The sequence below is a fragment of the Chiloscyllium plagiosum genome, unplaced genomic scaffold (assembly GCF_037043375.1).
Source record: "Chiloscyllium plagiosum isolate Xiang-an unplaced genomic scaffold, Cpla_swu_hap1 HiC_scaffold_25, whole genome shotgun sequence".
NCBI lineage: Eukaryota > Metazoa > Chordata > Chondrichthyes > Orectolobiformes > Hemiscylliidae > Chiloscyllium > Chiloscyllium plagiosum.
Genome location: NW_028270163.1, coordinates 46,050,973 through 46,077,658, shown reverse-complemented (window position 1 = coordinate 46,077,658; position 26,686 = coordinate 46,050,973). Strand labels below are relative to the sequence as shown.

Below are 26,686 nucleotides of genomic sequence, written 5' to 3'. Positions count from 1 at the left end.
AAAGATCTGATCCTGGCAAATCAAACAGCAGGCGGTGATGGGGGAAGAGCAGTCGCAACCACAGTTGAAACATTTTGGATCTAGAGAGACTGGATCACAGTAGAGGACAGCATATTATGGGGAGCAAGAGTGATTGTCCCAAGCAAAGGTCACTGCCAGTTATTGGCTAAACTCCACTAGGTCATGCAGAGGTTTCCAAAATGAGGATGTTGGCAAGTAGCCAGAATTGGATGCAGACATAGTTGTGTTCGTTGGGTAGTGACCAGAGTGACAACGATGTCTTACCACCAGCAGCTCCACTAAAATCATGAAAATGGCACCGCAAATTAGGGTGGCATGTGGCTCAGTGGTTAGCACTGCTGCTTCAGAGCGCCAGGGACCCAAGTTCAATTCCCACCTTGGGTGACTGTGTGGAGTTTGCACATTCTTCCTGTGTCTGCGTGGGTTTCCTCTCGGTGCTCCAGTTTCCTCCCACAATCCAAAGATGTGCAGGTCAGGTGAACTGTCCTTGCTAAATTGCCCATAGGGTCAGGTGTAAGTATATGATAGAGGGATGGGTCTGGGTAGATTACTCTTCGGAGAGTTGGTATGGACTTGTTGGGCCGAAGGGCCTGTTTCCATGCTGTAGATAATCTAATCTAATCCTACACATGGTCACATGGCAACTATGCAGGTCCTTTCAAGGACTCAATTTTCTTAGTCATTGTAGATGTCCACTAAAAGTGGCTGGATGTAGATTCATTCATCAAACATAGGGCTAACTATAGAAAGTCTGTGCACATCTTTTGCAATACATGGACTTCCAGAAATGTTGGGGATACAACAGGCCATTCTTTCCCAGCAGGGAATTTGCTTATTTCAGAAAGTTCAAAGTTATTTGACATAAGGACAGCATCATACAATCCAGCATCTAATGGTCTGACAGACCAAGCCAAACTTTGAAATTGGGCTTAGACAACTTGACTAGATACCAGATTGTCCCAGTTCCAATTTGATGATAGGACCACCCCTCTTGCAGCTACAAGGATAGCTCCAGCAGAATTGCTGCTGGGAAAATGTTAAATCTGATCTTTCCACCCTGGGAGGGGGTTGTGAAATGGCATCAAGAAATTCAATGCCAGACATCAAAAGTCTGCTAAGCGAGAGAGAAATGGTTTATTTCGGGGACATAGATTGGTGCTGGAACCACGGAATGGCCCTTCATGGGTAAAAGACATGGTTGACACGAGGTCAGATCCAGTGATATATAAAATTCAGTTAGGTATGATGGTCCTGAGCAAGCACATGGACTGAATGAAAGCTGAATGCTCACACATAGTGTAGGAGCAAAATGTGCCCAGTTCTTCGACTGACTTTCTGACTGTTCCAGAACCCTTGGGCTCCAAGCATTAAAGATAACTCTGAATCTGAGATAGACGTGGTAGATGTCGTTGAGTCAAGAGGACAATTCATTACTTTTTCCCCCAAGACACCAAGCGCAAGTGGCAAGCTATCTGAGACAGAGTTGGAGAAAACCTAACATGGGCTAAACTTTTCGCAGGAACAGCTACAAAAACAAAGATTGCCTATGCCCTCAGAGGAATGTAATGACGCTACGAGATCAGCCAGGTGGACCTCATGGATTAAGTTTCCTGACTGATCCAGGCTGAGAGCACAAATCAGGGAGCTCTGGCTGACAGGTATAAACAGGAGTAGCAGAGGTTCTGCTCACTGAGAGCTGGCTCTGAAGAAGCTGGATTAATGTCAAGGACTCTCCATGTATAAAATAAGGGTGACTTGGTGATGGGATACCAGCCTGTGTGGAATTACCTCAAATTCTCTTTTGTAAATTTGACAATGCACAATGTTAGCAAGATTGGAAAGGTATGCCTTTGTGCACTAGGCCCGAACTGAATTCTTCAGAGCAAAGATTTTGTCAATTATGGCAACACTTAAAAATAATGCACTAGTCCCTTTTAGATTGCACTAACCTTATTTTAATTAAGATGGTAGGGCTCTGGGTATGTTGTCAAACAGACCTAGGGGTTCTGGTACATAGTTCTTTGAAAATTGCATCACAGGTAGTCAGGGTGGTTAAGAAGGCATTTAGCACACTTGCTCTTATTGCTCAGACCATTGAGTATCAGAGTTGGGCTGTCATGTTGGGGTATACAGGGAATTAGATGAGGCTGCTTTTGGAGTATTATGTACAGTTCTGGTCACCCTGTTAGAAGAAGGACATCAGAAACTGAAAAGGATTCAGTAAAGATTCATCAGGATGTTCTGGAACTGGAGTGTTTGCTTTATAAGGATAGGCTGAGACTTTTTTCATTGGAGAATAGGAGGTTGAGTGACTTTTTATAAAGGTTTATAAAATCTTGATGGGCATAGATAAGGTAAGTGGCAGAAGTTTTCTCTCTAGGATGGGCGAGCTCAAAATTAGGAATATTTTTAAAGTGAGATGAGAAAGATTTAAAAGAGACCTGAGGGGCAACTTTTTCGTGTAGAGGGGGTTCATATGCGGAATGGACTGCCAGAGGATGTGTTAGATGCAGGTACAATTCCATCATTTTAAAATACATTTGGATAGGTAAATAAATACGAAAGATTGAGGGATATGAGCCAAATGCAGACAAGTGTGATTAGTTTAGTTTGTGAATCTTGGTTGGAATGGATGAGTTGAGCTAAAGACTGTTTCCATGCATTGATTCCACAATTAATTCCCCATTTTCAGTCCAGTCCCTTATTGGCTGTACACCCATAAACATGAGTTCTCCCCTTTACTATCAAGGATCTGACATGAAGAGTAGTGTATGCAGTCAATCTTAGGTTAAGTCAGTTCATGGACCCCCAGGCTTTGTGTAATTTATTTGAGTCCATTTTTCACATTTGTATAGGCTTTGCAAAGATGCTGCCTCTATTTTACTATTTGAAGGACCTGGTATACAGTATTTAGCTACATTTCAGCTCTACATTTTTGATCTTTGGCTGCATGATGAGAGGATGAGCAGGCAGATTGGAAGGACCCCTCATGTGTCTTTTCCTGGGCCTAGCCAAGGTGGCCATGAACAGGTCTGGGAAAGAGACTTTGGAGGGGTTCTTTAGACTTGATTCCCTACCTCTCTGCCATGATAATGCTGCACCTGGGTGATTCCAGAACAGGAGCTGATAGACTTAAGGCAAACTGCAACTGGTGGACTGCAGAAATAACATTTCATTGTAATGTTGTAACTTTCCTTGACATGAATTTTGTTACTGTGTTCCACAAAGGAGTCATCACAATTTAATTTAGATAACTATATTATTGATCTTAAAGAATACTACCTGTGATACTAACTCTAACGCATTAAAACCCATCTACTTCGCAGAGATAAAATCAGGCTCAGATAATATTTGCCAGTGACAAGCCCAAATGCTTATTGCCTGGTCAGGAGGCTTGTTCCTGAAAGATGAATTTTTGTTGGCAGTCATATCGTAATGAGAAGCCCTTAATGTGAATGATTTGCAAATACTTAAATGTAATTGAAGTCCTAACATTGTCGATCACAATTGCAGTTGATAATACATGATAACAGGCTACTAGACTAGGTGTGATTGAGGTTCACAAGGAGGAGGTATTAGAAATCCTGCAGGGTGTGAAAATAGATAAGTCCCCTGGGCTGGATGGGATTTATCCTAGGATCCTCTGGGAAGCCAGGGAGGAGATTGCCGAGCCTTTGGTATTGATCTTTAAATCGTCATTGTCTACAGGAATGGCGCCAGAAGACTGGAGGATATCAAATGTGGTTCCCCTGTTCAAGAAGGGGAGTAGAGACAATCCTGGTAATTATAGACCAGTGAGCCTTACTTCAGTTGTTGGTAAAGTGTTGAAAAAGGGTGGACAGGGAGAGCCTTTTTCCAAGTATGGTGATGGCGAGCATGAGGCAGCATAGCTTTAAATTGAGGGGTGATAGATATACGACAGATGTCAGAGGTAGTTTCTTTACTCAGAGAGTAGTAAGGATATGGAATGTTTTGCATGCAACGGTAGTAGATTCGCCAACTTTAAGTACAATTAAGTCGTCATTGGACAAGCATGTGGATGTACATGGAATAGTGTAGGTTAGATGGGCTTCAGATTGGTATGACAGGTCGTGCAACATTGAGGGCCGCAGGGCCTGTACTGCGCTGTAATATTCTATGTTCTATAATCTATAACCTGGCAATAAGGTCAAGCCAAAATCTCAGAATTCCCTCTCTCACAACAATCGGCATCTGGCACCACTTCAGCAGTTTAAGAAAATAGCTCACCACAATTTCTTAAAGGCAGTTTTAGGGAGCGGAAATAAATCCTGGCCCTATAGATAACATAATTTGAATAAATGAGGGGAAAAAAGCCTTATAGCTGGATAAATCATATGGACTCCTAAGAAAGATATTTCCTTTCTGCAAACTTTGCACAACAGGTTGTCTGTTCAGGAAGCAACTAAGTGAAACAACTGAGAGGAGTCATGCAGTTGCTTTCAATATCAACAGTGTCCTCCCAAAAAAAAAAGACTCACCTTAAATGAGCAGCCCTTTTGTGAATTGCTGCACTTCAAATTCCCCTTTCCAAAATACACTACTCTTAAAAGATCAGACAATATGTTCAAAATAGTCGAGCTAGACCAACTGAATGCAGTTGGGCAGGCATGCTACACATCAGCATAGTTACAAGAGATAGGGCTGAGAAATATTTAGCAAACTAATCCTCTAGCTTCACCTTAGGGAATATCTTACATTCAGCTGTTACGCCAATAAGTAAAGCGGCAACTAGAGTCATAGAATCATAGAGATGTACAGCATGGAAACAGACCCTTCGGTCCAACCTATCCATGCCGACCAGATAGCCCAACCCAATCTAGTCCCAACTACCAGCACCAGCCTGTTCAGCATCTCCCTATAGGCTCAAATCCTCTAATCCTGGCAATATCCTTGTAAATCTTTTCTGAACCCTTTCAAGTTTCACAACATCTTTCCGATAGGAAGGAGACCAGAATTGCACGCAATATTCCAACAGTGGCTTAACCAATGTCCTATACGCCGCAACATGCCCTCCCAACTTCTGTACTCAATACTCTGACCAATACAGGAAAGCATACCAAAAGCCTTCTTCACTATCCTATCTATCTGCGACTCCACTTTCAAGGAGCTATGAACCTGCACTCCAAGGTCTCTTTGTTCTGCAACACTCCCTAGGACCTTACCATTAAGTGTATAAGTCCTGCTAAGATTTGCTTCCCAAAATGCAGCACCTTGCATTTATCTAAATTAAACTCCATCTGCCACTTCTCAGCCCATTGGCCCATCTGATCAAGATCCTGTTGTAATCGGAGGTAACCCTCTTCGCTGTCCAGTACACCTCCAATTTTGGTGTCATCTGCAAACTTACTAACTGTACCTCTTATGCTCGCATCCAAATCATTTATGTAAATGACAAAAAGTAGAGGACCCAGCACCGATCCTTATGGCACTCCACTGGTCACAGACCTCCAGTCTGAAAAACAACCCTCCACCACCACCCTCTGTCTTCTACCTTTGAGCCAGTTCTGTATCCAAATGGCTAGTTCTCCCTGTATTCCATGAGATCTAACCTTGCTAATCAGTCTCCCATGGGGAACCTTGTCGAACGCCTTACTGAAATCCATATAGATCACATCTATTCTCTGCCTTCATCAATCTCTTTGTTACTTCAAAAAACTCAATCAAGTTTGTGAGACATGATTTCCCATGCACATAGCCATGTAGACTATCCCTAATCAGTCCTTGCCTTTCCAAATACATGTACATCCTGTCCCTCAGGATTCCCTCCAACAACTTACCCACCATGGAGGTCAGGCTCACCGGTCTATAGTTCCCTGGCTTGTCTTTACCGCCCTTCTTAAAAAGTGGCACCTTGTTTGCCAACCTCCAGTCTTCTGGCACCTCACTGTGACTATCAATGATACAAATATCTCAGCAAGAGGCCCAGCAATCACTTCTCTAACTTCCCACAGAGTTCTCGGGTACACCTGATCAGGTTCTGGGGATTTATCCACCTTTAACCTTTTCAAGACATCCAGCACTTCCTCCTCTGTAATCTGGACATTTTGCAAGATGTCACCATCTATTTCTCTACAGTCTATATCTTCCATATCCTTTTCCACAGTAAATACTGATGCAAAATATTCATTTAGTATCTCCCCCATTTTCTGTGGCTCCACACAAACGCCCCGCCTTGCTGATCTTTGAGGGGCTCTATTCTCTCCCTAGTTATCCTTTTGTCCTTAATATATATGTAAAAACCCTTTGGATTCTCCTTAATTCTATTTGCCAAAGCTATCTCATGTCCCCGTTTTGCCTTCCTGATTTCCCTCTTAAGTATACTCCTACTTCCTTTATACTCTTCTAAGGATTCACTCGGTCTATCCTGTCTATACCTGACATATGCTTTCTTCTTTTTCTTAACCAAACCCTCAATTTCTTTAGTCTACTAATGATGTTTTTCTTTAAAGTGAAATATTTCTCAACCACAAGAAATTAGCATAGTTGTGTTGGCTTTTCGAATACACAAGTTTAATGTTCAAATCAATTTGAATCTGAATTTTAAGAGCCAGAGTGATAAAGAAACCTAATCACTTTAGCGACAGTTAGGATGGAAGCTTCTGCTATTTCTGAGAGTGCATTTAATAATACAGAACTTGAATATTGCTGAAAAGGACACATTTTCAAAGCCTTTCATCTTATACTCATCAGGACTTTTGCAAAAATACCATAGTATGAGGGAAAAACATTTTCCATCATTTGAAAATAGAGTGATGATTGCTTGTTAACAATAGAATCTGAATGATGCAGAAGAATCTAATTCACATTGCAAGTACAAAAACACAAAAAAACAAACACAAATTTGGTTTGAAACAGACACTTGTCAAGGCCTTACCTGATCTTGGAACATTGTACCTCCAAAACCCCAAACACAAGTAAACACAAAGTACAGTTCATAGAGTTCCTTGGGAGAATCAGCAGGTGTATTGATTGGGGTCAGAAGACATTCCATCAAATGGAGCACTGTCTGAACCATGGTGATCTCTGGAATTGGAGTAATCATTTTAAATCCTGTTCGTAACTTTTCAAGGCAGGTAGGCAAGTATTTATCAAATAATATTAGAAGGTTTGCCTTTTCTGATTGCACTTCACGGCTTTCAATCCAGCTGGCTACAACACTAAAGGAGAAAAGAAAAAAAATAATGCAATTGACTAAGTATATCAAATAAACATATTTTTGGGTTTGATTATTTTCATGTGTATTTTAGATTTCACTATCTTCTGCTAACGATGGCAGATATTGGGCTTAAGAATGCTGTTATGCAGTATTCACATTTCAGCCACTAATGGGCTGCACGGTGGCACAGTGGTTAGCACTGCTGCCTCACAGCGCCTGAGACCCGGATTCAATTCCTGCCTCAGGCAACTCTCTGTGTGGAGTTTGCACATTCTCCCCGTGTCTGCGTGGGTTTCCTCCGGGTGCTCCGGTTTCCTCCCACAATCCAAAAATGTGTAGGTTAGGTGAATTGGCCATGCTAAATTGCCCGTAGTGTTAGGTGAAGGGGTAAATGTAGGAGAATGGGTCTGGGTGGGTTACACTTCGGCGGGTCGGTGTGGACTTGTTGGGCCGAAGGGCCTATTTCCACATTGTAAGTAATCTAATCTAATCTAATCAAATTGGCCTAGCATAGTTCCAACATTGCAGGGAAGGGAATACTCAAAGTATTTCCATTCTGAAGAGCACCACCCCCCAAATTAGATACTGTAATCACACTGATGTCAATAGCACAATTATCATTGTTTAAATTATATAATATTGTATAATTTTGAAGGATATATTTTAAAATTTTGAACATCTCAGTTCTCCATTCACAACGTGCTGTATATATGCGGAGGATGTATGCTTAATTAATGAGAAGGATGGTAGACGGTTGATGGTAGACGAGGAAGGACAACACTTTGACTAGGACAACACATCCATCCTAAGACAAGTCAAACAGAAACATGCACAAAAATTCCTAGAAGCATGGCATTCCAACCAGAACTCTACCAACAAACACATCGATTTGGATCCCATCTACCACCCTCTGAGAAAAAGAACTGGAAGTTACATCACCCACCCAAAGAAACCTAAACACATAAATTGAAAGTGGGACATCTCACCAGCATTTCACCGGAGGCTCACTGATGATGTTACCTAGTATGGTGACATCATATGAAACCGAACCTTCCAGCTCAGCAAGTAAACCCACATCCAGATAATCCATACGCATGGCACTTGCAACAACACCCAATTGTCTAATCACTAAATCTGTATGGATCTTGCTCTCACTTTACTACAAAAATAAATTCATTCTAAATTCAGAACAAATTATAAATCAATTCAAATACATCTTTTCAAATAGCTAACATAAGCAATAAGTAATTATCCTGTGTCAGGCATTAGTGCCTGTCTCATTTCGGATAGTTCTTTCCCTAATGTGGTACTCCTATGAAGTATTTCCTCTGTTGATTGGAAGGTAGAAGTGTGTAGAAATCCCAGGATACTTAAGATGGCCTTCAAGCAGTTCAATGTTCAAAACTCTTGAGTATAAACTCTAGTATCTTAACTGGGACCAAAAGAATTTTACTCAGCTGGTTGTGTGCCACGAGAAATGAATTCAGCAGAATGTAAGGCAGACATGCTAGAATCCTGTGAGATGGTGGTAGAAGAAACAGCAATTCAAGTGTCTATAAGGTATGTAAGTGAGGAGATAGGATGGGTAGATGGATAGGATGTGTAAATATATAGGATGGGTGAGATAAGTGGATGAAAGGGTAGTGCATAAAGTGTGTAGGATGATAGGTGGGTAGTGTGGAAGGTGGATAGGTTGATATGTGGAAAGAATAGCAGGTGGGTAGAGTGGAAGGTAGATAGGGAAGTAGGTGAGCTGAAAGTAGGTGGGTCAGAGGAGTTCGGTTCATTTGGGTTAGGACAGGAAGTCAGCAGGATATCAGGTGGAGGGATCTGATCAGGAGAGAGTCAGGTGTCAGTGGGGTGTCCAGGGTGAGGGGGAATTGGGCTGAATGCTTGGGGCATCATTGTGCAGTTTATTCTCTGACTGTATCTTAGAATTAGGGACATTTTCTGGGGAGAAGAGGAATTGTACAATTAAAAGTACAAACTTCCTGGACTATTCCCAAGGAGTCTTTGTATTGGTACTTCTGAGTGATCCCAATGCAATTTTTCCTAGTATGTTTGATTTCCAACCAGACAGAGACCAGAAGATATGGGCCATTGTGAAATTTATGATTGCAGGAAAACAAAGGTGAGTCTTTGGAGCACCAGAGGCTCAGGCTAATACTCAGGGGACACAGCTGCTGGTGGAATTTAAAACATAGTCTCAGGAATGGTGACCATGAAAACATATCATTGATTATCTTAAAAATTCATCTGGCTTATTGATACCCTTGAGGAAGGAATTCTGCCATCCTCACATGGGTCTGGTTGACATATGATTCCAGATCCAAAGCAATGCGATTGACATATTGGATTTTGGCTGGGCTTAGCAAGCCACTCAGTTCAATGGCAATTAGGAATGGGCAACACATGCTTGCTAACGATACCCATGTCCTATATAAGTGTAAATTAATGACATCTAGTCATGGCTAATTTGATTATCCTCAACTATACTTTCTTGTCTTTTCCTCACAGCATTTGAATTGTTTATTGATTAAAAATCTGTCCATCTCATCCTTCAAAATGTTTAATGATTCAACAGCCCTCTACGATAAAGAATTCCAGAAATTCACTACCCTCAAGGAAGAAATCCATCCTCATCTCTGTCTGAGATATGCAATTTCTTATTCTGAGATTGGAAGACCATAAGACTGTAAGACATAGGAACAAAACTTCAGCCATTCAATCATGGCTGTTAAGTTTCTCAACCCCATTCTCCCGCTTTCTCCCTGTAACCCTTGATCCCCTTGATACTCATTATCTATCTCGTCCTAAATATACTCCATGGCCTGGCCTCCACAGACTTCTTTGGCAATGAATTCCATAGATTCACCACTCTCTTGCTGAAGAAGTTTCTTCTTACCTCTGTTCTAAAAGATCTTCCCTTTACTCTATGCTTCGGGTCCTAATCTCTCTGACCAATGGACACATCTTCCCAACATCTATTCCATCCAGGCAATTCAGCATTCTGCATGTTTCAACTAGAGACCCCTTATCCTTACAAACTCCAAGAATAGACCCAGAATCCTCAAACGTTCCTCATATGTTAAGCTTCCTATGCCTGAGACAATTCTCATGAACCTTCTCTGAATACCGCTAAGACCAATACATCCTTCCGAAAATATGGGGCTCAAGACTGAGCATAATGCTCTAAATGTTGTCTGACCAGAACGTTGTAGAGCCTCCGGAGTACATACCTGCTTTGACAGTCAAGTCCTCTCAAAATAAATTGCATTTGCCTTCCTAACTACAGACTTAACCTTCAAGCTTACCTTGAGAGACTCCTGGACTAGAATTCCCAAGTCTCTTTGCACTTCAGACTTCTGAATTTTCTCCCCATTTAGAAAATAGTCCATGCTTCTACTAAAGTGCACTACCTCACGCTTTTCCACATTGTACTCCTTGTGCCACTTCATTTCCCACTCACTTAACCTGTCCAAATCCTTCTGCAACCTCCCCACCTCCTCAATTATGCTGACTGTCCCTCTACTCATGTTTGTACCATTTGCAAACTTAGACAGAATGCCCTCAATTCATTCATCTAGATCGTTAATGTGTAAAGTGAAAAGTTGTGGTCCCAAAACTGATCCTTGTGGAACACGACTTGTAACTAGCAGTCATCCTGAGAAGGACTGTTTTATCCCCACTCACTGCTTTCTGCCAGACAGCCAAGCTTCTAACCATGGTAGCTCATTGCCTCTAACACCATGGGCCCTTGCCTTAATCAATAGCCTCCTTTGCGGCCTTCTTGAAATCCAGGTAGATAACATCCATTGGCTCTCCTTGGCTCATTACTCCCTCAAAGAATTCTAGTAGATTTGTCAGGCATAACCTCCCCTTTGTGAAACCATGCCAACTTTGTGCTATTTTACCATACACTTCTAAGTATTCAGAAATCTCATCCTTCACAATGGATTCCAGGATCTTACTCATGACCAAGGTTGGGCTAATCAGTCTGTACTTTTTGTCTTTTGCCTTTCTCCCTTTTTAAACAGTGGTGTCACGTTAGTAATTTTCCAGTCCTCTGGAACCCTTCCTGATTCTAGTGATTCCTGAGACATCACCACTAACACGTTTACTATCTCTTCAGCTATCTCCCTTGGGATTTGGGTTGTAGGACATTTGGTTCAGGTGATTTATTCACCTTCAGGCTATTCAGTTTTTCGAGCACATTCTCCTTGGTAATGTTACTATACTCAGCTCTGCTCCTTTACTTTCTTGAATTTTTGGGATATTACTCATATTGTGATTAGAATAGGTTCTCTACAGTTTGGAAACAGGTCACCTGACTGAACAAGTCCACGCTGACCCTTCAAAGAGCAATCCACCTCAACCCCCCTCCCTACATTTACCCCTGACTAACGCACCTAATACTATGAGCAATTTAGCATGCCCAACCCACCTAACCTGTACATCTTTTGACTGTGGGAGGAAACCGGAGCACCCAGAGGAAACCCACACAGACACGGAGAGAATGAGCAAATTCCACACTGATGGTCACCCAAGACAGGAATCGAACCCAAATTTCTGGTGCTGTGAGGCAGCAGTACTAACTTCCATTGTGAATCTATACCCTCTGGTCTTAGATTCCTCCTCAGGTAGAATCAATCTTTCTGTATCAACCTTGTTAAGTCCCCTATAAATCTCGTATGAATTTCAACAAAGTTGCCTTTATTCTTCTAAAATGTCAACGAATACAGGCCCAATCTACTCAAACTCCCCCTCATAAGACAGCCCCTCCATTTCGCAAATTTTCTCTGGACAGCCTCTAATGCCAATATTCCAGCTGAGGTCTGACTAATGCCTTGTATAATTTTAGCGAAAACATCCACTTTTGTACTCCACTTCTTGAAATAAAGACCAACATTCCATTTGGTTCCCTATTACTTGCTAAATTGGATGCCAGTGTTTTGTGATTCATGAACGAAGACTCCTAAATCCCTCCCTTTAGTCTGCAGTCTTTCTCCATTTAAACCAAATTCAGCTCCTTTATTCTTCCTGCCAAAATGCCTGGCTCCATATTTCCCCACATTGTATTCCATCTGCTAACTTGTCTAGGTCACTCCTTTTTCCCTTTATTCATTTGCAAGAAGGGGGCATCACTGGCTAAGTAGCATTTATTATCCATCCCTAATTGCCAAGAAGGCAGTTAAGAGTCAACCACATTGTTGTAGGTCTGGAGTCACATGTAGGCCAGACCAAGTAAAGATGGCAGACTTCCTTCCCTAAAAGGCACTAGTGAACCAGATGGGCTTGTCTGACAATCAAGAGTGCATTCTTGATTAGTCCCAGATTTTCTTCATATTGAATTCAAATCCCTCCATCTGCCATGACAGGATTCGAACCCAGGTCCCCAGACATTATCTCAGTCTCTGGATTAACTGTCCAGCAAAAATACCATTAGGCCATTGACTCACCTCTGCAGACTTTGTTATTATCACCACTTGCCTTTCTACCTATTAATAAGTCATCAACAAACTTGGCAAGAGTACATTGACTTTCCTCACCCAAGTCATTATAGAGTTATAGAGACGTACAGGACGGAAATAGACCCCTCGCTCCAACTCGTTCATGCCGACCAAATATCCCAACCCAATCTAGTCCCATCTGCCAGGACTCAGCCCATATTCCTCCACACCCTTCCTATTCATATACCCATCCAGATGCTTTTTAAATGTTGCAATTGTATTAGCCTCCACCACTTCCACTGGCAGTTTATTCCATACATGTACCACCCTCTGCGTTAAAAACTTGCCCCTTAGGTCTCTTTTTTTTTCCTCTCTCATCCAAACCTATGCCCTCTAGTTCTGGACTCCCCAACCCCAGGAAAAAAAACTAATTCTATTTATCCTATCCATGCGCCTCATGATTTTATAAACCTCTATAAGGTTACCCCTCAATCTCTGACGCTTCAGAGGAAACAGCCCTAGCCTATTCAACCTCTCCCTATAGCTCAAATCCTCCAACCCTGGCAACATCCTTGTAAATCTTTTCTCAACCCTTTCAAGTTTCACAGCATACTTCCAATAGGAAGGAGACAGAATTGCATGCAATATTCCAACAGTGGCCTAACCAATGCCCTGTACAACTGTAACATGACCTCCCAACTCCTGTACTCAATACTCTGACCAATAAAGGAAAGCATACCAAATGCCTTCTTCATTATCCTATCTACCTGCCACTCCACTTTCAAGAAGCTATGAACCTGCACTCCAAGATCTCTTTGTTCAGCAACACTCCCGAGGACCTTACCATTAAGTGTATAAGTCATGTTAAGATTTGCTTTCCCAAAATGCAGCACTTCACATTTATCTAAATTACAATATACATTGTAAATAACTGTGACCCCAGCATTGATCCATGTGGCACAACATTAATTAAAGGGTGTCATCTGGAAATTAGCTCTCCTTGCCCCAACTTTCTGACATCTACTTGTGAGCCAATCATCTATCCTATTATTATGGCCTCAAAATGCTGGCTGCACATTTCACTCTTGGATATTGAATGCATTTTAAGAAAGTTGTAACAATCACCTCACACACTCTGCAGCCAAATCTGGGCACTATCACATTTCTAGTACTTGCATTTATTAAGATTACATCCAAGACCTTCCAGTTTCTCAATAGTTGGAGACAGGATATATTCTGACTGATGTGCCTTGGAGTCCCTTGGAATTCCCAATACAGTGACCAAGCAGGAATTGCCCATGAACATAGAACATAGAACATAGAACAATACAGCACAGAACAGGCCCTTCGGCCCACGATGTTGTGCTGAACATTTGTCCTAGCTTAAGCACCCATCCATGTACCTATCCAATTGCCGCTTAAAGGTCACCAAAGATTCTGACTCTACCACTCCCACAGGCAGCGCATTCCATGCCCCCACCACTCTCTGGGTAAAGAACCCACCCCTGACATCTCCCCTATACCTTCCACCCTTCACCTTAAATTTATGTCCCCTTGTAACACTCTGTTGTACCCGGGGAAAAAGTTTCTGACTGTCTACTCTATCTATTCCTCTGATCATCTTATAAACCTCTATCAAGTCACCCCTCATCCTTCGCCGTTCCAATGAGAAAAGGCCTAGCACTCTCAACCTATCCTCGTATGACCTGTTCTCCATTCCAGGCAACATCCTGGTAAATCTTCTCTGCACCCTCTCCAAAGCTTCCACATCTTTCCTAAAGTGAGGCGACCAGAACTGCACACAGTACTCCAAATGTGGCCTAACCAAAGTCCTGTACAGTTGCAACATCACTTCACGACTCTTGAATTCAATCCCTCTGCTAATGAACGCGAATACACCATAGGCCTTCTTACAAGCTCTGTCCACCTGAGTGGCAACTTTCAAAGACCTGTGAACATAGACCCCAAGATCCCTCTGTTCCTCCACCTCACTAAGAACCCTACCGTTAACCCTGTATTCCGCATTCTTTTTTGTCTTTCCAAAATGGACAACCTCACACTTGGCAGGGTTGAACTCCATCTGCCACTCCTCAGCCCAGCTCTGCATCATATCCAAGTCCCTTTGCAGCCGACAAGAGCCCTCCTCACTATCCACAACTCCACCAATCTTCGTATCATCTGCAAATTTACTGACCCACCCTTCGACTCCCTCATCCAAGTCATTAATAAAAATTATGAACAGCAGAGGACCCAGAACTGATCCCTGCGGAACTCCACTTGTAACTGGGCTCCAGGCTGAATATTTACCATCTACCACCACTCTCTGACTTCGACCGGTTAGCCAGTTTTCTATCCAATTGGCCAAATTTCCCTCTATCCCATGCCTCCTGACTTTCCGCATAAGCCTACCATGGGGAACCTTATCAAATGCCTTACTAAAATCCATGTATACTACATCCACTGCTCTACCCTCATCCACATGCTTGGTCACCTCCTCAAAGAATTCAATAAGACTTGTTGTTTTAAAAAATTCTCAAGGTCAGGTTCGTAGGAGAGTAGTCTGACACAGAACAAACGACCAAGAGGCGAGTCTGCTAGAATATGGGCATTTTATTCCCCGCAGCGTCGCCACAACCAGGTCTCATACAACGGGTCTGGCTTATACTCACTCTACATGTTACCGGAACTGGGAGCCGTCAGTTCTCGTAGAGCGGTTGCCAACAACCCACGCTCGGCGGTTAAACGTAACCCCGGAGCAGACTCACCGAACTGGAGACTTTTCCAGCTGATATACTCTTTTCCAGATATAAACATTCATGTGAACAGCAGAGCAAGGCTAAAAAACACATTCCATTCTGGTTACATACAGATAAGAAGATTCACACGGGGAGGTGTGTAATAAGATTCACACGGGACTAAGCAACACCTCCATTCCGGTTAGATTCACACATGTATTGGGACATAATTTTTAACCGTTTCACCACATTCCACTGCTTGGCCCAATACATGTGTTACATTATGATTCACACATGTATTGGGACATAATTTTACACCACATTCCACTGCTTGGCCCAATACATGTGTTACATTATGATTAATTCAGTTCAATTCGTTTCAGTTAATTTCAGTTCAGTCAATTCAGTGTAGTTCAATTCAGCTCAGTTCAGGTCTGTTCAGTTCAATTCAATTGTGTTCAATTCAGTTCCGTCCATTTCAATTCAATTTAGCTCAGTTCCATTTTGTTCCGTTCAATTTGATTCACTTCAGTTCCACTCAGTTCAGTTCAGTTCAATCCCATTCAATTCTGTTAACTCCGCTTCAGCTTTTTGGACATGCCCACATCCTCCGCTGTACCCCAGGCAAGGGGTTCTTCGGCAGGACTGGGATCCTCTCTCAAACAAACTGCCACGTACATGCCCACATCCATGCCATCCCGGGACGGTCGGGACCTCCACAGTTTGTTCTTCTGGTTTCTTAGTCTTTTTCCAAAACATTGTTCTGTATCAAAATCTCTCCTCAATTGCGATTGACCCTGCTCGACTACGCCAAATGTTTTAAAAAATTCTCAAGGTCAGGTTCGTAGGAGAGTAGTCTGACACAGAACAAACGACCAAGAGGCGAGTCTGCTAGAATATGGGCATTTTATTTCCCGCAGCGTCGCCACAACCAGGTCTCATACAACGGGTCTGGCTTATACTCACTCTACATGTTACCGGAACTGGGAGCCGTCAGTTCTCGTAGAGCGGTTGCCAACAACCCACGCTCGGCGGTTAAACATAACCCCGGAGCAGACTCACCGAACTGGAGACTTTTCCAGCTGATATACTCTTTTCCAGATATAAACATTCATGTGAACAGCAGAGCAAGGCTAAAAAACACATTCCATTCTGGTTACATACAGATAAGAAGATTCACACGGGGAGGTGTGTAATAAGATTCACACGGGACTAAGCAACACCTCCATTCCGGTTAGATTCACACATGTATTGGGACATAATTTTTAACCGTTTCACCACACTTGTAAGGCAAGACCTACCCTTCACAAATCCGTACTGGCTGTCTCTAATCAAGCAGTGCCTTTCCAGATACACATAAATCCTATCCCTCAGTACCCTTTCCATTACTTTACCTACCACCGAAGTAAGACTAACTGGTCTGTAATTACCGGGGTTATCCCTATTCCCTTTTTTGAACAGGGGCACAACATTCGCCACTCTCCAGTCCCTTGGTACCACCCCCGTTGACAGTGAAGATGAAAAGATCATTGCCAACGGTACTGCAATTTCCTCTCTTGCTTCCCACATAATCCTAGGATATATCCCATCAGGCCCGGGGGACTTGTCTATCCTCAAGTTGTTCAAAATGTCCAACACATCTTCCTTCCTAATATGTATCTCCTCTAGCTTACCAGTCCATTTCACACTCTCCTCTTCAACAATACGGTTCCTCTCATTCGTAAATACTGAAGAAAAGTACTCATTCACGACCTCTCCTACCTCTTCCGACTCAATACACAGTTTCCCACTACTGTCCTTGATTGGACCTACCCTCGTTCTCGTCATTCTCATGTTTCTCACATACGCATAAAATGCCTTTGGGTTATCCTTGATCCTATCCGCCAGAGATTTTTCATGCCCTCTCTTGGCTCTCCTAATCCCTTTCTTCAGGTCCCTTCTGGCTATCCTGTATCCCTCCACTGCTCTGTCTGAACCCTGTTTCCTCAACCTTATGTAAGCCTCCTTCTTCCTCTTTACAAGACATTCAACCTCCCTCGTCAACCAAGGTTCCCTCACACGACCATTTTTTTCCTGCCTGACCGGTACATACATATCAAGGACACATCGTATCTGTTCCTTGAAAAAGTTCCACATTTCCACGACATCCTTCCCCGACAGCCTATGCTCCCAACTTATGCTCCTCAGATCCTGTCTTACAGCATCGTAATTACCCTTCCCCCAATTGTAAAACCTACCCTGTTGCACGCACCTATCTCTCTCCATAACCAAGGTGAAAGTCACAGAATTGTGGTCACCATCACCAAAATGTTCACCCACTAACAAGCCCATCACTTGTCCCGGTTCATTACCGAGTACCAAATCCAAAATGGCCTCCCCTCTGGTCGGACAATCTACATACTGTGTTAGAAAAGCTTCCTGGACACACTGCACAAACACCGCCCCATCCAATCTACTTGATCTAAAGAGCTTCCAATCAATATTTGGGAAGTTGAAATCACCCATGACTACTACCCTGTGGCTTCTGCACCTTTCCCAAATCTGTTTCCCAATCTGTTTCTCCACATCTCTGCTGCTATTGGGGGACCTATAGTAAACACCCAACAAGGTGACTGCACCTTTCCTATTTCTGACTTCAGCCCATACTACCTCTAAAGGCAGATCCCCCTTGAACTGCCTTTCTGCAGCTGTTATACCATTTCTAATTAGCAACGCCACCCCCCCTCCTTTTTTACCACCCTCCCTAATCCTACTGAAACATCTGTAACCAGGAACCTCCAACAACCATTCCTGTCCCTCTTCTATCCACGTTTCCGTGATGGCCACAACATCGTAGTCCCAGGTACCTATCCACGCCTTACGTTCACCCACCTTATTTCAGATACTCCTTGCGTTGAAGTATACGCACTTGAACCCATCTCTGTGTCTGCAAGTATTCCCTGTCAGTGCTACCTTCTTCACAGCCTCCCCACACACTTGGACATCCTGACAAACAGCTAGCCTACTTGCTGGACTACAAGTCCGGATGCCATCCCCCTGCCAAATTAGTTTAAACCACCCCGAAGATAGCTAGCAAACCTATCCCCCAGGATATTGGTGCCCTTCTGGTTCAGGTGCAACCCGTCCTGCTTGTACAGGTCCCACCTTCCCCAGAATGCAGTCCAATTGTCCAAATACCTGAAGCCCTCCCTCCTACACCATCCTTGCAGCCACGTGTTCAACTGCACTCTCTCCCTATTTCTTGCCTCACTGTCACGTGGCACCGGCAACAACCCAGAGATGACGACTCTGTCTGTCCTAGCTTTCAGCTCTTGAATGACCTCCCCACCTCTCTTCCTACCTATGTCGTTGGTGCCAACGTGCACCACGACTTCTGGCTGCACACCCTCCCCCTTAAGGATTCTGAAGACACGGTCCAAGACGTCACGGACCCTGGCACCCGGGAGGCAACAAATCATCCGAGAGTCTCGCCCATGCCCACAGAATCGCCTGTCCGTCCCTCTAACTAGAGAGTCTCCTATAACTAGCCGCTCTCATCCTCTCCTCCTTTCCCTTCTGAGTCTCAGAGCCAGACCTCACGCCACAGACCCGGTCACTGTTAAACCTTTGATGAGTTTTCAGCCAATATCTGAAAAACTCTGAGGAAATCTTCAGGATCTGCCTCATTCACCTGGATAGTTATTCAGTGTATAAATTGCTCTATATTTCTGACCATAAATCACTCACAATTATCTCTCCCTGACTCAACCCTTACAGCATCCTTCTCCTCCACTCTGCTGGCACTACAGTTAACCCTTCACCCATTTACCAAACTAATGTCTCATCCATTTGGCACCCTACATCTTACCTACAAAACTTTCCATCTACTTTCTCACCCACATGTGAGTCTACCTACTCAACAACCTGGCATTCTATCTATTATCCACTAAACTGTCACACTATTTCCTCCTCAAAATGGCAGTCCACAACCTCACCCACCTGGCATCCTAACCCCCTTACCCACTTAACAACCTTTTTCTTTCCCACCCTGACATTTATTTGTTTCATTATCCCTATGCACCAAAAATGTACCCACCTGCCACCCTATAACTTTAGCCACTTACTTCATCTCCATACCTTTACAAAGTGATTTTGGTACCTTCAAACTGTATTTACTTCCCAGTATATGGCAGGGGGTGGTTCAAATGAGGGCATGGCTTCTGTAAAGATTCATTCTACTGTTGTATGATTAGTGTATTGCACTTTGTCTGCAGTTGGATACAAGAATCAAACAAAGTTAAGTGTGGAAGTTTTTGTCTGATCTGCATTAGAATTGGGAATTCCAACCCAGGTCAGGAGATTTAGGGCACATAATACAACTTTTATTATGATATGTAAATATATGTCCTTGTGGATTGAGTTGTCTAGGTAGTTTAGCTTATGGTTCAGGACAACATCAAAACTGTGAGTTTGAATCCCAATCTAGTTGAAGTTCACCTGAGACTTGCCTTGTTCCCACCCCTGACCATGGAGTACAACGACAAACCACTACTAGAAAGTAATTCAGGATGAAACATTAGCAGAGAATGAACTTAGGAATTGTCTGAAGACAGACCACACATTTATCTGTGTTTTAAAACTTGCATTTAATTTAAGAATTAAAAAAATGCAACTTACGGGTTCCAGCCAAGATCAGCTGGATTGATGTAGAGTATCCCTGCCCGGGACACTGTAGCTGGTGTGGCTGTTCTTAGGTGACTTATCTCAAACAGTAAACGCATTGTGGGATTCAGTGGAATTCGTTCATTGCTGGCAAGTGTTAAAACCTTCACATAAGTTAATTAAAATAAATGAATTAATATTTAATTTCTGAAATGGGAATAATATTATTGCTTTGAACAAATATACTAAACATGGGAGTCAGTTAGCTCAGTTGACTGGACAGCTGTTTGTGATGCAGAGTGATGCCAACAGTGTGGGTTTATTTCCCACACTGAATGAGGTTATTATAAAGGACTCTCCTTCTCAATCCTTCCCCTCACCTGAGGAGTGGTGACTCTCAAGTTAGACCACCACTAGGTGTCTCTCTAATTAGAGAGCAGCCGATGGTATGGTATCACTGTGGCAACTTTATTTTTATATTAAATGTAGAATGGGTTACACTTTATAGGCATCCAATCCTATGAGAAATAAAACAATCTCCTTCTAGTTTCATATATATGTACATGTAAGGTGCTGGTAAATCTGCTACTTAAAATCAAAATTACAGTTTTAGGAAACAAAGGAAAAAATGTGCTGCATAACTTTAGTGAAAAATTCAAGATTGGAATAAGAGCACATTTCTCCTTTTATGTTTTAAAAGTATTGTGTTAAAGGAAATTTTATCATGCTTGATGGATGAAAGGTATTTTTTAACAAAAACATTTTTCAATGATCAATCTGTTATGAAGACGTGGGGGTACTGTACCTTTAAGAAAGTTAAAAGCTAGCAGAACTACCTGACAACATCAGGTGTTCTAAACAAGATACAATGTAACCTTTTGGTCCAGCAGCTAGTATAGCTGGTTGCCTGGAGACAAGAACAAATTTGAATTAGGCCAATTGATTTAAATTATACCCCAAAAAAAAACTCCAATCAGGTTTGAATTTAGTATATTGGCAATATTAAAAGTGAATGACACAATCCGATGCTTTGGGGTATAAGACTGGGAAAAATTGAACAGTTGAGGGAGAACTGCCAAAAGACCAACAGATGTAGGCTGCTTGTCATAAGGCGCTGATAGATACTTATCTGGAGAAGGAGTTTGCACAGAGAAAAACATTAACATTGACCTGGAGAGCAAATCTACAGAGGAAATATAAAGAGAAGATTCGACAGCTAGTTGGTTTTGAAATTTGAATTTTTCAATAAATCTTAACTGGGAGATTTATTGGACTAGCATTATAGAAGGGAAAATAAACGATAGGTTAGTAGAAGGAGTTGTAAATATTTGTTAGTTATTTATTGTCTGTTATACTTTAAGAAATAAAGTTGTTAATTTTTACTTTAAATAGTTCTTGGCCTCTCGAATTTTTCAGATTACTGCACATGATAAATCTATTCTGTATTGCTGGTTTAAATTAAGCAGGGGAGTTTACCCTGTGATGTAACAAATATAACTTTCGCAAGCAGTGGAGAATAGTTTTGAGGCTTTCAAGGTATAGTGTTGACACATAGTTGCTTATTTTTTTCTTTTAGTAAATAAGTATTTCTTTACACATTTAAGTAGTAACATGATGTAGCCTTATTAATACTGCTGAAGTGAGTCTTACTAAATAAGTATTTTTAGTAAGTTGTTCAAATCTCAGCCCGATTATCCTAAATTCAATTCATTGAAATCTACTTTCATGGCCAGTCAAGAGTAAATTTTACAACAAATTAAATTAAAATAACTTTTTAAATGTGAGTCATATCTATGCATGTAAGAAAATTAACATAAACTAGAAACCTTCCTTAATCAGCAAAATAAGTAGAAACATGATACTTTAATTGGGAGGAGGGGCCAGCATTGTGGGTGGGGCCTGAACTGCGTGATTTGATTCTTGAATTAGCCTAAAAGATTCAGTGAAGCATGAAAGTAGATCTGTTCGGTGTATTTCCCCACTTGCCTGGATGAGTACAACTCAACAACATTCAGGAAGCTTGATACCATCTAGGACAAATCAGCCATTTGATTTTTTACCATATCCACAAACATTCAATCCCTCCTCCACTAACACTTCAGCAGTAGCATTGTTTACATCTACAAGTGGAATTCAGAATTTCTCCAAAGTTCCGCATAGAATATCTTTCAAATCCTTGACCATTATAAGGACAAGATCAGCGGATACAAAGGAACACCATCACCTGCAAATTCTGTCCAAGCTATGCAATATCCAGATTTGGAAATACATGATCATGCAGTGTTAGTTGTCTAAACTTTGGGAACAACTTCCCTAATGGCAATGTGGGTCTACCTACATCAAATGGACTGTAGCGGTTCAAGCTGACTGCTTACTATCACTTTTCAAGGGCAATTAGGGATGGACAATAAATGCTGCTTACATCCTATGAGAGAATGAACAATCTTTTTTTAAAAAATAACATTTAAAGTAACACAATATTTTGTGCTGATCTGATTGTTTCTAGCAGAGAGTTGAAATAAACATATGTACACCATATAAATTAGGAGCAGAAGTAGACCACCCAAAATTTCAAGTTTGCTCCACCATTCAGAAAAACAAATAACAATCTGATAGTGTTATTACAACATTGTTGAACCAAAATTCCAATTCTGTGTTGTAAATTCTATGTAGTGAGAAAGGGGACCCTCATATCTTTTGGGATCTCTCCCTTGCATTGTGTGCCCCCTCAAAACAGAATGAGATCAGTACTGCTCTACTCAAGAAGTAGGCAAGAGAAGTAGGAGCCCATCAAGTCTGCCCACCATTCAATATGATATTGGAGGTTCCTCTACTTAATTTCATATTTCCAGTTTTGCATACTCATTGAATCTTTGTTAAATATATGCAGTAACTTTTCCTCCACAGAATTTTCTGGTAAAGGATTCCACAAATTCACCACCCTCTGATTGAAGAAATTTCTCATCTTATGTATCCTGTAACCTGGGCAATGTTCCCTATAAGCTGGATGGCCATGTTTTGAGGTACCTGCAAAGTTCTGTACATGTTGGTTGGCATGCCAATGCACTAACTTCCAGTTTTGTAAGTCATTGTTGCACATGAATCTCTGAAACTGCACTGAAAAAGAATATTTGAGGAAGTATTGATCCTAAGACCATGAACCCTTTTCTAGATCCTGCCAGTTTCTGGCAGGTGGGGGAATCTTTATGTTTCCAGCATGTTCTTCTAAATTCCTGAAAATATAGGTCCAATTAATGCAATCACTCCTCATGACAATCTGGTACCCCGGAACCTGTCTGGTAAACCCATCTGTACTTTTCCATGGCAAGTAGAACCTTCAGAGGACCCTAGGAGCATGGCCACACAGCTTAGAAACACTATTCAGAATACTGGGTAAACCATTTAGGATTGAAGTAAAGATAAATTTCTTCACTCCAAGGGTAGTGAATCTGTAGAATTGTTAACCACATAATGGGCAGATACCTTCTTTTCAATTTTTTTTCAGCATCAACAACCAAAACTCAACTTGTCAGACACTGGACTTCACACAAGTGCACAAAGATGAATAGAGCTCACAGCTTTAAAAGAATGTGACCAGAGACTTTTGAGTTTCCCATGTGCAGCTGACTTTATTTTGATGGTAGGATGTAATCATAAAAAGCGTAATGATGCGTAATGATGACCATACAAATATACTACTACTCCAGAGGGCAGTTAAGTACCTGACACACCATAAACATGTAATTGATTTACTCTCAGCATTTCAATCATTTTTCAGGAGATCAAAATTTTGATTCCTACCTAATTGTGTCATGGTACGTTGCTACTCCAAGCTCCATAAAATAGTCCATAACGTATCTCTATTCCTTTCTGCCTCAATTACTGCTTCCAATGCCAGATCAGAAAAAAAACTTTTCTCCTATTGCTCCACTCACTGTGCCTTTCTTTCTATCGAGCTATTCTACAGATAATTTTCACAATTTATGTCAAATGTTAAGAGAGGCAAATTCTTTAAGAAATGGCGAATCGCTACACACACTGGTGGCTGTTGTGTTTGGAATGAGGGCTTGGTGGATTTCGTCGAGTATGAGATCCCTGATGGGGTTTGTTAACCTGAGACATTGCGGGAGCTCTGGCTGACAGATATAAATAAGACTCTCAGCGATTTTACCCACTCTGGGGACTGGCTTTGAGCTAACTGGTCAGAGACCATGTACTGTGTATTATTTCAGTGTCCCCATTGTGAACATGCAGGACTAATTAGAGAAATAATTTAGAGGAACAGATAGTATAAAATTTGCCTGCTGTCTATCTTTAATGGACTAGTGAGTGAGCAGACTTCACTCCGCATCTTGGAGCCCAAGAACAGGTTTTAGCAAATTTGCATCCTCAGTTATTACTGCTAGTATTCTTCATTGTCTGTCTGGGATATTACTGCTGCACAAATGAATTAAATTTCAGCCCTTTGAGATGGCACGTTGTAATGAAGGATGGTTAGATTGCATTTCTTGAATTCTTATATTTCAACAATCAAATGTTTTTATTTAAGAAAAGTGATTCCTAGAACCAATAATTGGATTTTATTAGGTATAACGTATATTGGTATGTAGAAAGTATTTAATAAGGTGTATCACAGAAGAGTTGGTAGATAAAATATGACTGACTTATAAGTAACAAAGAATCATAGCTAATAGATGTTGCTCAAATCAGAAAAGAGTAAGGAAAAGTATTCATTTAAAGTTAGTAATGATTAACCTGTTTATGTCTGTTTACAGATCATTAGACTTAGACATATTAGCATGTGAGGCTCAGTTGGTAGTTTCCCTGCATCTGACCTAGACTTTCAAGTTCGAAGCTCCTGCCTAGGACTTGTTGACTTGAAGGTGAAATAGCTCCATAAAGGTTGGGATTCCCTCACCAAATCAACCTTCGTTCACAGCAGAAAGTATCAACTCTGACACAGCTTTGGGTCAACGTCTCTGACACTTCTTTTTTAATCTGTGAGTCAGGGCCGGCTGATTGGACCAGCCCTGGTTTAACAGCACAACCAGGGAACTCATTCTATGAAGGTCCATCTGGCTGACCCTGCTACAATCATTACATCCCTCCTCCTCTGAATCCTCAGACTTAGGCCAGTCCTTATTCTTGAAGAGTCTCCTGGGGCATTATAACACTTGATCAGGTTCCTCCAGTTCTGCATCTGATATGGTGATATGTATGCAAGAGCTTGCCTCTTGCACCAGGCAAACCCCAGTAAAAGTTCACTCCTTCCACTGGCAAAGGCATCATTGCAGCTACATCCATTATGTCCATCTTGGTTTCAGAAGTCAACACTTGATGGAGACGGTGAATCCACGGGTTCCAACAGCCTTTCTGACTGTTCCAAGGACCAGGGCATGTTTTGCTCATGCACCATTTGCAAGTTCACAGCTTTGATTCACGTACTTATTCATGACCATTACACAAACTTGAACTTTATGTGGCACTGGCCCTAACCTCCTGTCGATCATGCCTCTTACCCAGGCAGTGCCATATCTGTGGTTCTTAAACCAACTTCACCCCCTGTAGTAAACTGTCCCTCTCACATGGAAGGTCTTGGGTCTGCCAGTGGTGTTCCTGACACCATTTCATACCTCCCCTCCACACCACCAAGTTTGTGAAGATCAGGTTTAACCTGGTACAGAGTTTTCTACCCATGAGCAATTCTGCCAATGTTATCCCTGTAGTTACATGTGGATGGTCCTATAACCAAATAAGAACCATTACAGCTTGGTATCTAGCATGGCTATAAGCTTTTTCCTCAAGCTTGCCTTCAAAGGCGGCATGGTGGCACAATGGTTAGCACTGCTGCCTCACAGCGCCAGAGACCCAGGTTCATTTCCCGCCTCAGGCGACTGACTGTGTGGAGTTTGCACGTTCTCCCCGTGTCTGCGTGGGTTTCCTCCGGGTGCTCCGGTTTCCTCCCACAGTCCAAAGATGTGCAGGTCAGGTGAATTGGCCATGCCAAATTGCCCGTAGTGTTAGGTAAGGGGTAAATGTAGAGGTATGGGTGGGTTGCGCTTCGGCGGGGCGGTGTGGACTTGTTGGGCCGAAGGGCCTGTTTCCACACTGTATGTAATCTAATCTAATCTAATCTAAAAAAGTTTGGACTACTATTTGTGCCATGCCATTATATGACAGACCGTATGAATCTGTTCTTATGTTGAATCCCGTTTGATTTTACGAAATACCCAAATTCCCTACTAGTAAACAATGGCCTGGTACACGATGACAACATGCAATTGGCCTTGGCCTCTTTGATAGTCACTAGACCTTCCTGAAAGCCTTTTGAGTATTTCATTAGCACTTCACTCAGGCAGCCTTTTTCTAAATATCTGTGACCAACACTTGCGGGAGTCCGTGTATTGAAAAACACGTACACTTCTGGGAATCCTCGTCTAATGCAATTGCAAGTAAGTGTGGCTCATGTCCAACCTCACGAAGGACAGCGCCTCCCACAACTTTTGCATTTAAATTCTGTGATCGAGGGGTAGATACTCATCCAGCTGCAAAAAGTAGATCATTGTTTGTTTAAAATCCCCACAAAGGTTCAACAACCATCAGGCTTCAAAATTGGTACATCCGATGCTGGACTCGTTTGATAATTCCTTCACTTTCCAGCC

General features: G+C 42.0%; 1 protein-coding gene across 1 annotated transcript in view; it reads right to left on the bottom strand.

Annotated features, from left to right (window-relative positions):
* The window catches only part of LOC122562216 (dynein axonemal heavy chain 17-like), a 471,020-nt gene that overhangs the window by 159,769 nt on the left and 284,565 nt on the right, over nt 1-26,686 (bottom strand). The window contains exons 43-44 of the mRNA XM_088000362.1: nt 20,040-20,188; nt 6,917-7,199 (exon numbers count right to left, since the gene is read on the bottom strand). Of these exons, the coding sequence (XP_087856488.1) occupies nt 6,917-7,199; nt 20,040-20,188 (432 nt within the window). The remainder of the gene's footprint in view (nt 1-6,916; nt 7,200-20,039; nt 20,189-26,686) is intronic.